We start from the raw sequence: 14,182 nt of genomic DNA, 5'->3' as shown, positions 1-14,182 counted from the left end.
GGGCCAGCTGTGTCACATGCACACTTTCTCTATCTCATAATGTTCTCTAAAGGCCTATGTGCAGCATTACATTATTAGCTCTCACCTTCACTAGCCACCCACACAACACAACACAGCCCAAGCATGACAGTATAATGCATCAGTTCTGCTTCCGAGCCTGGCCAAAATAGTCAGTTCACTGTGAAAATTTCATCAAGATGAAGAGCCCACATCATCTGACTCAACTGGTCTAAAATAGACCAAGATGAAACGCCCAGCGTGAGATGTACCAAGCTGTGACAGGCAGCAGAAACATATACTGTAGCTTCTTGAAGGTGCAATCTGTGATAGTTCCCGCTGTTCAATGGTTATTTAAATTAATGATATATTATATACCCATTGGAGTACAGATTGTAGCTTTAAATACCATCACGATGCAAGTTACAAACTAAGTGCCTCCCAACTCATGGAGTGACAGAAAATTTAAATATTGCCTGTTACTATGGAGATGAGTTCCCATGCTGTTGCTATTCTTATTATTTGCACAGATACTCTTATACACTGTACATAAGTGAGTGATAAGTGATCTGGAGCTCAAAAACAAACAGCAACATGCTTTCTTCCTATAGACTGCAAAACAGAAACCTAAATTCTGTTTTTAATAACACCAATCACCGGGTGTGAGCAAATTATTTTGTGATCTCTGGAAGTGTTTGGTTTTCTTTTTTGCTGTTCAATCAAACAATGCGCTCAGCATTTTACCGACAGGTAGAAAAGCAACAAAATATTCCTCTGCCTGATGTAGGCCTCATTATAAACCAATCAGAAATCAATTGACTAGTCTATTATCTATCCCATAGCACCTGTGGTTTGTTGCGTCATGGGGGAACAAGACAGACACTTCAAAAGCAAGTCTACTGTCATGATTACAGTTCAAAGGCAGTAAATGAAGTTCTCCAAATGGGCCAAACTGTATACCAGAGAGGTATTCCTTCCAGTTTCTACATTCAGTATTTGGGAGTATATGCTTTTTGATGAGCATGCTGTGAGCAAAATGAATTACACTTCGTCATGCACCAGAATCCAAAACATTGTATAAGAGCTTCTATCTCATGTCTTCTTGGCATGTGAAGATACCTGCTAGTTCCTGCATTAAGAATGACACCATGTGGTCATATGGAGAAATGCAAAATCTGAAGAATTGCTGTGAATTGATACATAACTGTGCTGCATATTGCCTGACAGGAAAACCATGAAATGGGCAAAATGTTCACATACACCCATCATATACCCTGCCCTTATACTTTTTACTCTTATCCTGATGCCTAGTCACTTCTCCCCTGCCTACATGTACATATCTACCTCAATTACCACATATCCCTGCAACTTGATACTGTATGGCACTGCTGTATATAGCTTCCTTCTTGTTTTTTATTTTTCTTATTTAACTCTTGCGTCATTGGGAAAGAGCTTCTAACTAAGCATTTCTCTGTAAGGTCTACTACACCTGTTGTATTCGGCGCATGTGATGAATTCAATTAGATTTCTTTTAGTGTATTACCACACCAGGAAGACATTACCACTTAAACATTCTGAACTCAGCTTTACTATAACATCTTACCTACCTTAGGCTTTTTAAGAATTATAATAAGAAATAAAGGTTCATACAGGTTTATAATAAGAGATAAAGCATTACACCAGTTGGCTTTAAGTAAAGTAAAATGTTACCGGAGAGTATACTTGAACATTCTACACTAGGTTTTAGGCCTACTCAAACATTCTACATTAGGCCTACTTGAACATTCTACACTAGGCTTTAGGCCTACTCGAACATTCTACACTAGGTTTTAGGCCTACTCAAACATTCTACATTAGGCCTACTTGAACATTCTACACTAGGCTTTAGGCCTACTCGAACATTCTACACTAGGCTTTAGGCCTACTCAAACATTCTACACTAGGCTTTAGGCCTACTCAAACATTCTACACTAGGCTTTAGGCCTACTCGAACATTCTACACTTGGCTTTAGGCCTACTCAAACATTCTACACTTGGCTTTAGGCCTACTCGAACATTCTACACTAGGCTTTAGGCCTACTCAAACATTCTATACTAGGCTTTAGGCCTACTCGAACATTCTACACTTGGCTTTAGGCCTACTCGAACATTCTGCACTAGGTTTTAGTACTTGAACATTCTATTAGACTATACACTAGACTTTTGGGTGACAGTCCATTTCTGCTCTCTTGCCAACTCCTTATGGTATTTGGACATGCATAAGGAGTTGGCAAGGGAGCAGAAACATTTACTCGAACACTCTGCACTAGGCTCTTCTTGGTTGCTACAGCTGAGACGGCTAGTGGTTCACCTCCAGCTGGTGACACGGATATGTTTTGAGCAGTATAACTCCCTGCTCCTCAGACAGAAATACAAAGAAGGCAAAAATGACATACTACTACTTCTTCATCAAAACATCTTCTGATTAATTTAACACATTCAAATTCACTGTTTTGTTAAAATATTTCCACTGTATTTTCATGAATTAAATGCATCAAAACAAAGGAAAAAAATGTATAGGGAAAGGTTCAGAATTACACATCAATGTAAATGCATGAAGGAAGATAGAAGTGCGTATGCCCTCAAATGATATCAAAGTAAAGTTGCGTACAGAAAAGTTAGGTACAAATGAGTGACTTCTTTTGAAAAAAACAAATGATGGCAATGAGACTGTTAGGCTTTAATATTGTAAATATCAGCAAAATGAGATACGTGTACAACGAGCACAGCTACAGTATAACTGATTGGTGGACAATTCATAAGGGGGAGAAAAGAAATGTAATTTAAAAAATATACAGAAAATCAATTAAAAAAAAAAAATAATAATTTGGAAATGGATTTAACAAGTCAGAAGACTCCTAACAACAGAACGCACTTGGCTTGGTTGGAAGTTGGTATTTACGCATTTTATAATACACACAAATGCAGTTACCTTTATATACATGACATATTTAAACGATACTGCAGAAAACCGGGGGGATCTGAATCTGTCATTCAGTTTGATGTTATTGACCTTTTTATGGAAATACTAGCCTTGTTCCCAGATATGTTTGTGTTGTCTTGCCATCTCCAACTCAAGCCAAAGGCCATAGGAGTTGGCAAGACAGCACAAACAGATAACGGACCAGGCTATGGAAATACGAACAAAACAACAAGAATAATATGAAGATGGATGAATGTAGATTTCTCTCTATACCATGCCAATGCTATCTTTGACAACATTGAACTCAACAGTGATCGGTTTGGAACCACGATGATGGAAAGGCATGATCTCTGTGACGACATCACACCTACAGAACGCTGGGCCAAGGGCTCGCACAACAAAGACTGCGTCCTAATTCTCCCGATTTAAACAAAGGTGGAAACTCTCTCCAGCCAATGCTTACATCAATCCAATGCTTTTAGTGTGCAAGCCACATGCACACTTTGGGAGAAGGGTACAGAACTAGGACATAGCCTTAAAAACTGAGGTTGGATATGTGCTGGTTAAAGAGTTTGTTAGGCTCATGTCATTCACTAAAATCATCATGTGTGAATGTCTTATCTGTCATGTTTTTAATTTCTTTCTTTTTTTTTTTTTTACAGCAGTGCCAAAAGTGTTCCAGTATGGCTTGAAGAAGCAGTCAGTCCAGCTAATGAAAAGTTCAAAGTGTGCTTTGTTTTGCGTAGTCTCAATGCACTTTGTGTTTTCGCTTCTTGTGTTTTTTGTCCTTCTTCTTGCCAGCACACTTCACACAGAACCACTGCTGGTCCTCGGGAGGGGCCGAGACCATCCCAACACATGGCCTGAGGAGAGAAGGACAAAATCGGTGAGTGAGTGAAGAAAGGAGGGAAGTTGGAGGGATAGAAAAGGGATACATACATAGTAAAAGTGGATATCAGCTTTCCACAGTGCAGCAGAAGTATATTTTTTAGGTTCAACAACTAGTATCCTAGTAAATGTTCCTCACTTCTGCAGCAATAACTAGGTCATATCAGCTGGACTGAACCACAGTAGATAAATGAATGAATGAAGCAAAGCCTTTCTTACCAATGGTACCAGTCATCGCAGTCATCACAGCCGATCATGGGACTGCCGTCATCAGGCTTGTTGCAACCAGGACAGATCCAGATCTGGTTCCCCAACTCATCACGAATCTACGGAGAGAAATTGTAAGCAACAAGACACTCAGGAATAAAATAAGAATATACAGTTGAAGTCGGAAGTTTACATACACCTTAGCCAAATACATTTAAACTCGTTTTTTCACAATTCCAGATATTTAATCCTAGTAAACATGGCCTGTTTTAGGATCGCCACTTTATTTTAAGAATGTGAAATGTCAAAATAATTGTGGAGAGAATGATTTCTTTCAGATTTCTTTCAGATTCCCAGTAGATCAGAAGTTTATATACGCTCAAATAGTATTTGGTAGCATTGCCTATAAATTGTTTAACTTGGGTCAAACGTTTCGGGTAGCCTTCCACAAGCTTCCCACAATAAGTTCCCCCTGACAGAGCTGGTGTAACTGAGTCGGGTTTGTAGGCTTCCTTGCTCACACACACTTTCAGTTCTGCCCACAAATTTTCTATGGGATTGAGGTCAGGGCTTTGTGATGGCCACTCCAATACCTTGACTTTGTTGTCCTTAAGCCATTTAGCCACAACTTTGGAAGTATGCTTGGGGTCATTGTCCATTTGGAAGACCCATTTGCGACCAAGCTTTAGCTTCCTGACTGATGTCTTGAGATGTTGACTGATACAGTGGGGCAAAAAAGTATTTAGTCAGCCACCAATTGTGCAAGTTCTACCACTTAAAAAGATGAGAGGCCTGTAATTTTCATCATAGGTACACTGTAAGTGTAATGTAAACTTCCGACTTCAACTGTACATCACACATCCAGCCTAGTGTTGCACAGTATACCGAAACGTCGGTACTTTTTCGATGTTAGAACATGAAAAACGGTTTGGTAAAAAAAGAAGAGATATTTAGGTAATTCTGCCAAATGTGTCTGTATCAGTGCAGCCGATGTCCCCTGAACACTTTACAATGCAAGAAAATACTGGTAGCTTCCATATTTGTAGGCTAACATTCCTTGCTAGCTTACAGCTGAAGCTAACATCAATTCACTACTCTAGTACTTTGTTTGTGATAATATGCAAACTATAATGCGAAAAATATACTGATTTTAAAGCCGATTGCAACTACTTTATTAATTCACTTAAAATCATTCTCTCTCACGTGTCTCTCCCAAAGATTACCTATTGCCTCAGCGAACTGACTGTGTGTGAGTAGGGCTCCGACCACTGCCCCCCTCTTGCCTTGTGAATGAGTCATTACTGGTTAAAGTAAATGTCCAAATATGCAAATGTTGATGATCAGTACAATAATATTAGTCCCGAATGGAAGTAAAACAGCTTGTTTGTAATCTTTAGCCCGATGATATCATCCAAAACATGCTCACTAACTCAATGCAACACACACACACTCCTATTGAATATGTATTCACCTGAATTGTGACTCAACTGAAGCTACATCTTGATTTACCCAGTTCATCAATAGAGATTTACCATTCAAATAAATTGTCATTATTTTGTTATGTAGTTAGATTGTTTTTACCAAAGTCACATTGATTGTATAATTTATTAATTAAAGCATACATGTCCATCTCTGAACAATTTGACTTAAAAAAAAAAAATGTAATGATGTTGAACTCAAAAGATGCCGAGCAACTGAACAGAGCAATAGCTGAGTTTCTCTGGCTGGATCAAGGGCCATTCTGTGACTTTGGCTAATATGCCTGCTTTTTTTTGCCTTGGTATCGAGTATTGTGATACTAAACCTGGTATCGAAGTCAAAATTCTGGTGTCGTAACAACACTAGTCCAGCCATGCACTGCAGACATCATAGTAAAACTCCTTGTAGGCTATTCCCTGATTAATTTGCTATCACAAAAGGGGTCCCCGGCCCCAAAAAGTTTGAGAACCCCTAAGATAGAGGATAGGCATGACAGATACATCATTTTGTATATGGTTGAGGTAGAGGGTCTGACCGGGACTCACCACGTATGTTCTGACAGTTTCAGTGATCACACTGCGTACAGGCAGTTTGCTGGAGGACAGAATGGTGGCAGGGGAGAGCAACGAGGGTACAACTGGAGACAATAGTGGTGGAGGTGGTGGGGGCTGAAGGCGACTGCCAGGTCCTGATTTAGTGGCGGTGATCTTGGGTGCTGGCATCTTGGGTGGCGGCAGCGGTGGCTCGGAATTGGGAACCACCTTACTGATAACTCTGGAGATGGATATAAAGAGAAACAGAGGGGGAGGGTCAAACCAGAGCCTATGACACAAACTGCATGCAGATCAACAATACAGCTGCCTTGCAGCACAGAGCCAACCAAATTTGTCAGGTACATTATTTCTATGTATGGTTTCATATGTGTCTGTGTTTTGTATGTACTTGATGCATCTGTATGATGTGGACAAATTACAGTGCATTCGGAAAGTACATTCCAGCCTTATTCTAAAATTGATTAAATTGTTTCCCCCCCCTCATCAATCAGCACACAATACCCCATAAAGACAAAGCAAAAACATTTTTTTTTAAAGAAATGTTCGCAAATGTATTTTATTTTAAACAACAACAAATATCACATTTAGATAAGTGTTCAGACCCTTTACTCAGTACTTGTTGAAGCACCTTTGGCAGCAATTAGAGTCTCGAGTCTTCTTGGGTATTAAGCTACAAACTTGGCACACCTGTATTTGGGGAGTTTCTCCCATTCTTCTCTGCAGATTCTCTCAAGTTCTGTCAAGTTGGATGGAGAGCATCGCTACACAGCTATTTTCAAATCTCTCCATAGTTTCCATTGGGTTCAATTTCTGGCTCTGGCTGGGCCACTCAAGGACATTCAGAGACTTTTCCCGAAGTCACTCCTGCATTGTCTTGGATGTGTGCTTAGGGTCGGTGTCCTGTTGGAAGGTGAATCTTCGCCCCAGTCAGAGGTCCTGAGTGCTCTGGAGCAGGTTTTCATTAAGGATCTCTCTGTACTTTGCTCTGTTTATCTTTCCCTCGAACCTGACTAATCACCCTGTGTCCCTGCTGCTGAAAAACATCCCAACAGCATGACGCTGCCACCACCATGCTTCACCGTAGGGATGGTATTGGCCAGGTGATGAGCGGTGACTGGTTTCCTCTAGACGTGACACTTGGCATTCAGGCTAACAACTTCAATCTTGGTTTCCTCAGACCAGAGAATCTTGCTTCTCATGGTCAGAGTCCTTGAGATGCCTTTCGGCAAACACCAAGCGGGTTGTCATGTGCCTTTTATCTTGGATTGGCTTCAGTCTGGTCACTACCATAAAGGCCTGATTGGTCGAGTGCTGCAGAGATGGTTGTCCTTCTGCAAGTTTCTCCCATCACCACAGAGGAACTCTGGAGCTCTGTCAAAGTGACCATTGGGTTTTTGGTCACCTCCCTGACCAAGGTCCTTCTCCACCGATTGCTCAGTTTGGCTGGCTCTAGGAAGAGTCTTGGTGGTTCCAAACTTCTTCCAATTAAGGATGATGGAGGCCACTGTGTTCTTGGGGAGCTTCAATGCTGCCGACATTTTTGGTACCCTTCCCCAGATCTGTGCCTCGACACAATCCTGTCTCGGAGTTCTACAAACAATTTAATCATTCTCATGGCTTGGTTTTTGCTCCGACATGCACGGTCAACATTGGGACCTTATATAGACAGGTGTGAGTGAGCCTTTCCAAATCATGTCCAATCAATTGAATTTACCACAGCTCGGCTCCAACTTGTCGAAACATCTCAAGGATGATCAATGGAAACAGGATGCACCTGAACTCAATTTCAGGTCTCATAGCAAAAGGGTCTGAATACTTACGTAAATAATATATATATATATATATATGGACAGAAAGTTTAATTGAATTGAGAAACATACATTTTGTCCTGGCCAGCCCCAACCCTTAGGGTAAGCCTGGGGATGACTGGTGATGGGACTGCAATTGGAGTCTCCACCCTCACCTGTGACAGAAGAAAGGAGAGCAACCAGTTAGTCACTGTTACAAACGCTACACTATAAATCAAAACTGGAAAACACAGCTTACCTTTTCCAGCCTAATCCTCTCTTTTTCCTTCTCTTTCTCCTTCTCCCGTTTTTCCTTGTCTTTCTCCTTCTCTTTCCTCTTCTCCTCTTTCTCCCTCTCCTTCTCCTTGGACTTTTCCCTCTCCTTTTCCTTCTCCTTGTCTTTATCTTTCTTCTTCTTCTTCTCCTTCTTGTCTTTCTTCTTGTCCTTCTCCTTGCTCTTCACATCCTTTTCCTGGAGGATAGGCGGTAGAGGCGGCAGCATGGAGGGGATGCGGAGACACGTGGATGGGCTGAACAGGGCAGGCATGTCACTCAAACCGAACGGGGTGAGGGAGGATATCTTCTGCCGGTCCTTACCCTTGTCCCGCTTGTCTTTGCCCTTCTTGCTCTTCTCCTTGTCCTTTTTTTTGTCTTTGTGTTTGTCCTTCTCCTTCTTACCACTGCCATCCCCTCCATCTCGCGACTTGATCTTGATCATGGAGCCCTCTGGTCCGCCAAACCCTGGCCTCTGACCCAGGAAGTGTTCCCTGAGGTCATCGTCCTTGTTACCGAAGTCCTTCCACGGCATCTTAGCCTCCTTGGAGAAAGAATCTTTGCTCTTATCCCTGTTCTTATCCTTGTTCTTCTCTTTCATCTTCCCCTTGTCCTTATCCCTCTCTTTATCTTTTGGCTTCTCTCCTTTCTCCTTCTTCTTCATCTTTGTCTTCAGCTCCTTCTTGAGTTTCTTCTTGATGTCAGCCGAGGAGACAAGCTTGTTCTTCTCCTCGTACATCTTCAGGAGGGGCTCAGGGGTCGGGGGCGAGGCAGATGCTGAGGATAGGTATGATTCGCCTTGGGGGTGTCCCGCATTGGGACCACCCTGGTTTACTTTACGTAGGACCTCATTGATGGAGTCGTCCATGGTCCAGTTCCCGGGGCCACCGTCTGCATTGAGTTGAAGCGGCGTAGAAGTGTCTTTACCCAGGCTGTTGGCACCCAGTGAGAGCTTAGGCGTTCCGCCTGGCTCCATGATAGTAAGCCTCCGTGGAGAGGAGAAGCCATCACTCTCTGACTCGGAGCCTGATGAGAAGGCAAACGGGTCAGGCTCTCGCTCAGCGCATGCCCTGGCAATCACAGCGTCGATAGAATCGTCAATATCAGCGTTGTCGCCGCCAGGTTCGCAGAGTTTATCAGAGACGAAACCCGCCAGCTCGCATTCCTCCAGGCTTTGCCGCACGTGGATGTTTTCCTTCCCCATCCTCTCGCTGAGGGCCGACAAGGGAAGTCTCTGTAGGGCCAGGGCCTGAGCCTCTGCTTTTCCCTGGGAGTGAGAACCAGATTTGACTCCAGAACCCATCTTGGGGCTTTTGGGACTTTTAGGGCTCTTGGTCCGACCTGGGGACTTTTTCCGCTCCTTGGAAGATTTGGGCGAGCGGATGGGGCTGCCTGACATAGCCCCACCAGCATTGACCCCCTTTGGGGACTTAGTCCGTGGCCTACCAGGGGATGAGCCTTTGGGCCCTTTGCGGCCTTGACCGCCATGAGACTTATGATCAGAGTGTCTCCCTGGGGTCACCGGCTGGGGTCTGAACAATGCCGGAGGCCCAGGTGTCTCTGGGGACAGAGACATTGAACCCATGCTGTCGTGGGAATGGGAGGCCATCATGCCTGGAGGGACACGCTGAGGGTTGAGGGAGGTGAGGGGCTCCCTGGGCTCCATGCTCCAGTCGGGGCTGAAGCCGGGGTGCATGCGAGGCCTCTTGGAGGTGGGCATCATACCCATGGCGGCGTCGGGGCTGTCCAGGTGTCTCTTTACAGGGTGGTTCTCATCGTTCACCACCTCGTCGTCATCCATGTCCTCGTCTGTATCGTCCAGCGGGACCTGCATGGCCTCGGCAGAGGTGCCCATGTCAGCCAGGGCTTCTTCTTCCTCCTCCTCTTCTATAGATGGGAGAAGAGAGAGAGGGAGAGAGGATGAGACACAGCAAAGAGAAGCAGAGTGAGAGAAAGTCAAAAGTTCATCACTGTCATTCAATCAATCTCACCCTCTGATTAGTATTGTATTAAAGGACAAAGAAAATAAAAAAAGCATGGATTATCTGTCCATCGTAACCCCATTAACACACAAATGCACACACACACACGTGTCTCACGTAGGGCTGTTGCAGTGAACATATTACCGCTACTCCATCAGTCATGAGTCATAACCGCAGTCAAACGGTCACGGTAATCTCCTCTTAGGCACTCTGGACATGCATTCAGTACCCAACTCGTTAACAACTGACAGGTGCTAATGGCCTGGTACTCAGCGCTCTATTGTCCCTCTAACCACTCCGACATCAAAGCAAATGCAATCGAAAATCCCATCAAACACTCATCATAACAGTATCATGCTTTTACAACTGACCTCACTGTGATGATCAATTTGAAGAAAGAAGTTAAACAACAGGTTGAAACTGAGTGGAAAACATGGTTATTGTGGATGTTGTTTCAAAGCCTAACACAACTAAATGGGCAATGCTTTCTAAGATTAAATCTAAACACTATAAGCATACAGTGCCTTCAGAAAGTATTCATACCCCTTGACATTCCAAATTGTGTTGTGTTACAGCCTGAATTTACACACTATACCCCATAATGACAAAGTGAAAACCTGTTTTTAGAAACTTTTGTAAATGTATTCAAAATGAATACTGAAATACCCCTGAGTCAATACGTTAAGGAATCACCTTTGGCAGTGATTACAGTTGCGAGTCTTTCTGGGCAAGTCTCTATGGGCTTTGCACAATTGGATTGAACAATATGTTGGATTGAACAAAGTGTTTTGATAAACCATCCAAAGTGTAATTAATAACTCCACCATGTTGAAAGGGATATTCAGGTTTTTATTTTTAAACCGATCTACCAATAGGTGGCCTTCTTTTCTTTTCCGCTTGGTCTTTGTGGTTGAATCCGTGTTTGAAATTCACTGCTAGACTGACGGACCTTACAGATAATTGTATGTGTTGGGTACAGAGATGAGGTAGTCATTCAAAATATGTTAAACACTATTATTGCACACCGATTGAGTCCATGCAACTTATGTGACTTTTTAACTTTCTTGTTCAGGGGCAGAACGACATATTTTTACCTTGTCAGTTCGGGGATTCAATCTTGCAACCTTTCGGTTACTAGTCCAATGCTCTAACCACTAGGCTAACTGCTGCCCCAAATGTAGATGTAGATTAATGTAGATACATTTGTCAGGGTGGCTTTTAAACATTTATAAGCATTCAGAAAAACATAATTCCACTATGACATTATAGGTTATTGTATATAGGCCAGTGGGAAACAAAAGTCCATTTAATCCATTTATTATTCATTTAAAAATTATTTTTACAAACAAAATGTGGAAAAAGTGTGTGAATACTTTCTGAAGGCACTGTATTAGAGCTTATGCGTAGGCCTATATGAGCCCAAACCAGAAAAAAAACAGTATTAAAATAATGATTATGCCTTTATAGCCTAATACGCATGGCCAAACTTTCTATCCATGAGACTGGGAGAGAACATATAGGTCTAGGTGATGCTGTTGGCTCATTAATTGTGCAGGGTGGCTTCGAGTTAGCCTACAATTATAGTGCATTTGTATTTTGAATAGCCTAGTAATAAAGGGATTTTTATATATTTTCATAATTAATAGGCTGACATTACCTTTGGCAATAGAATACCTCACCACTGTACGTTTCCATCTCCACCTCTCTCTCCTTCATTTCTTTCTCGAGCGTGCGCAGAGAGAGGGGCTGTCAACAGTTTAATGCAATATGTTTCATTGTGAAAACACTGCTATCAACGTTCCAGAACATATTTCACTTGGTTTCCCAAATTAAGCACTGGGTAGCTGCAGGAACACTGTTGGCGAGTCTATGGCACACAGAGTTTTGGCGGAATATAACCTGTCGCACAGCAAGAGGCTGCATGGTCCTCAAACAGTGGTTGATACGTGTAGTGAAATAGGCTAAGCATATAACATACATTCTGTTCTTCTGAAATACATTTTCTTCATATCATGATTCTTTAATATAATAATAATAATATATGCCATTTAGCAGACGCTTTTATCCAAAGCGACTTACAGTCATGTGTGCATAATGTATTTATTGTGATGATGCATATTAAACGAATGTATTAGACTTTAAATGTAGATGTTCCAAAGGCGAGCATCAGCGGCTTGTATGTGTGGAGGCCTGGAGATGTTAATGGGTTTATGTTAATTGACGGTCAATTACCGCGAGGCCGACAGTCATTTACATGACAATAACCGGCTGAGGAAGTTTCATGACCGCCACAGCCCTAGTCTCAGACACACAGTTCCCTCAGACACAATTAATATAGTTAAAGTCCTCACCTTCTTGCAAAGAGACCAAGGGTGGCATATAATCTGGAATGTATTCCCTCCTCTCCTCGGCATCCCCCCGTACCCCCACTCCAGGCTGAGGGAACTGCAGCATGTTATTTTTGCTGAGGGGGAAGAGAGGTGTCTGCTGGGAGAACCCCACAGGCTCCAGGTTATGGACATAGTCCTCCAGCTCAGACAGGCTCACACCCAGCAGTCTGAAGGCCTGGCCCACGTCCTCCAGTACTGGGTCTGTTCGCCCATCTAGGACGAGAGGAAAAGTGCATGCATGAGACGTGATCAAACCTTTATGTTTCCTTCCCTTCTATGAATGCATATATGATACATGTACTATAGATGGGTTAGCTGATAGCGTAAAAAAACCATACGCACGCTTCAATGGGGCAGAAGTCTGTGTTATTGTGGTTCTGGATGGCCAAATAGTTGGCAAAAATGACTAGAAGCTTCTATGTGGGGGATCGTAGGTGGCTTGTTTCAGTTAGTTTTATCTTGTTCTTGATACCATGTTTTGTTTTGAGGTGTCACGCCTATGCAATATAGCTCAAATTAGCAAGCTAGAAAACCAACAGCTGTAAGTACATATTTGAGAGACAAGTGCTCATGACATTATGCAAATTTACATAAACATTGGAGACGAAATCAAGTTGACATGTTGTCAACAATCTAAGCCAACACGGTCTGTTTTGCCCCCTAGTTGTGCATGGGTCGGTTGTTGCTAAACAACCAACCCGTCTTCAGTATACACACTACAACAAACGAACTGTGTATTTTACACCATTGCATGACGTAAGAGATTTTCAAAAATCAGACAGAAGTTATTTTTTAGACCATCAATTATGCCTTCAGCAAATCATTGATTAAATTCAACCCGGGAAAGTCAGTGGCATTTACAGCTAACGTTACCTAGTCTGTTTGTTAAGCCCATTTCTAAACAAGATGCCACACTGTTTTCATTGGAACTACAGTATGTTAGAACACTCCCCCATGTTGACATCTGAGCTAGCTAGTTAACACACACCACAGTATGACCCGTTTCAAATTGAGAAACAAACATGGTCATAAGCGACTAAATGCATATCATGACTGTAGTTAGCTAAACATGAAATACATGTAATACTTGGGAAAGTACTTTTGCAAACCAACCTAGTCATTGTTTACATGACTAAGAGTTAGGCTAACTTTACTGTACATGTCTCTGACATTAGCACTAGGCCTTGATTGGAGGGGGCGCTAGTCACAGAGCGTGGAATAAACAACGCGACCCAATACCTAGACAGATTCATTTAATTTACAGTGGACATGTCTGAAACACAGTACTTACATAGCTCCGAGTATCGATGACAACCCCTGGCTAACTGCTGGATATATCTGTGAAGAACATCGGAGAGCAGATCGCAGGCTGTGAGCTGCACTGCATCCCAGCCCAGCGCCTGGCAGATCTGCGCCACCGACACACGCAGCAGCGAGCGAGCATAGCTCTCGCACATCTTCCTGACTTTAATAACGGTCCTAGTTTCTTCAATCCCGGCTATAAAACATGCTCCTGGTCTTCATGATGCATGAAAGACGTGCAGGTTGTGAACAAAACGCTCGATGAGGGACACTTCTGACATCTATTCGTGTATATATGTTGGCGCTCTTGCCAGAGCCGCCATCTTGTTTCCACCGATAAAAAACCCATCCCAGAAAACGT

General features: G+C 42.7%; 1 protein-coding gene across 1 annotated transcript; it reads right to left on the bottom strand.

Moving 5' to 3' along the window:
* Positions 1-2,695: 2,695 nt before the first annotated feature.
* Positions 2,696-14,171, bottom strand: LOC124004635 (transcription initiation factor TFIID subunit 3-like). The gene is made up of 7 exons (XM_046313294.1): positions 13,811-14,171; positions 12,481-12,732; positions 8,134-10,034; positions 7,968-8,050; positions 6,079-6,307; positions 4,067-4,173; positions 2,696-3,822 (listed from the first exon to the last, which is right to left on the bottom strand). Exons 1-7 carry the CDS (start codon positions 13,974-13,976, stop codon positions 3,708-3,710), a joined length of 2,853 nt encoding a protein of 950 aa, XP_046169250.1. The 5' UTR covers positions 13,977-14,171; the 3' UTR covers positions 2,696-3,707.
* Between the last annotated feature and the right edge of the window lie 11 nt (positions 14,172-14,182).

The sequence above is a fragment of the Oncorhynchus gorbuscha genome, linkage group LG02 (assembly GCF_021184085.1).
Source record: "Oncorhynchus gorbuscha isolate QuinsamMale2020 ecotype Even-year linkage group LG02, OgorEven_v1.0, whole genome shotgun sequence".
NCBI classification, from domain to species: domain Eukaryota; kingdom Metazoa; phylum Chordata; class Actinopteri; order Salmoniformes; family Salmonidae; genus Oncorhynchus; species Oncorhynchus gorbuscha.
The sequence above is the reverse complement of the archived record's forward strand: the minus strand, read 5'-3'. Positions and strand labels throughout refer to the sequence as shown.

What these genes read in the sequence shown, in the direction of transcription:
- LOC124004635 (XM_046313294.1), bottom strand. Translation starts at nt 13,976, where the DNA reads ATGTGCGAGAGCTATGCTCGCTCGCTGCTGCGTGTGTCGGTGGCGCAG. An exon ending in AAACTGTCAGAACATACGTG is followed by an intron (nt 4,174 to 6,078) that starts GTGAGTCCCGGT and finishes TTCTCTCCGTAG; the next exon opens with ATTCGTGATGAGTTGGGGAA. An exon ending in TGCGATGACTGGTACCATTG is followed by an intron (nt 3,823 to 4,066) that starts GTAAGAAAGGCT and finishes TTCTCTCCTCAG; the next exon opens with GCCATGTGTTGGGATGGTCT.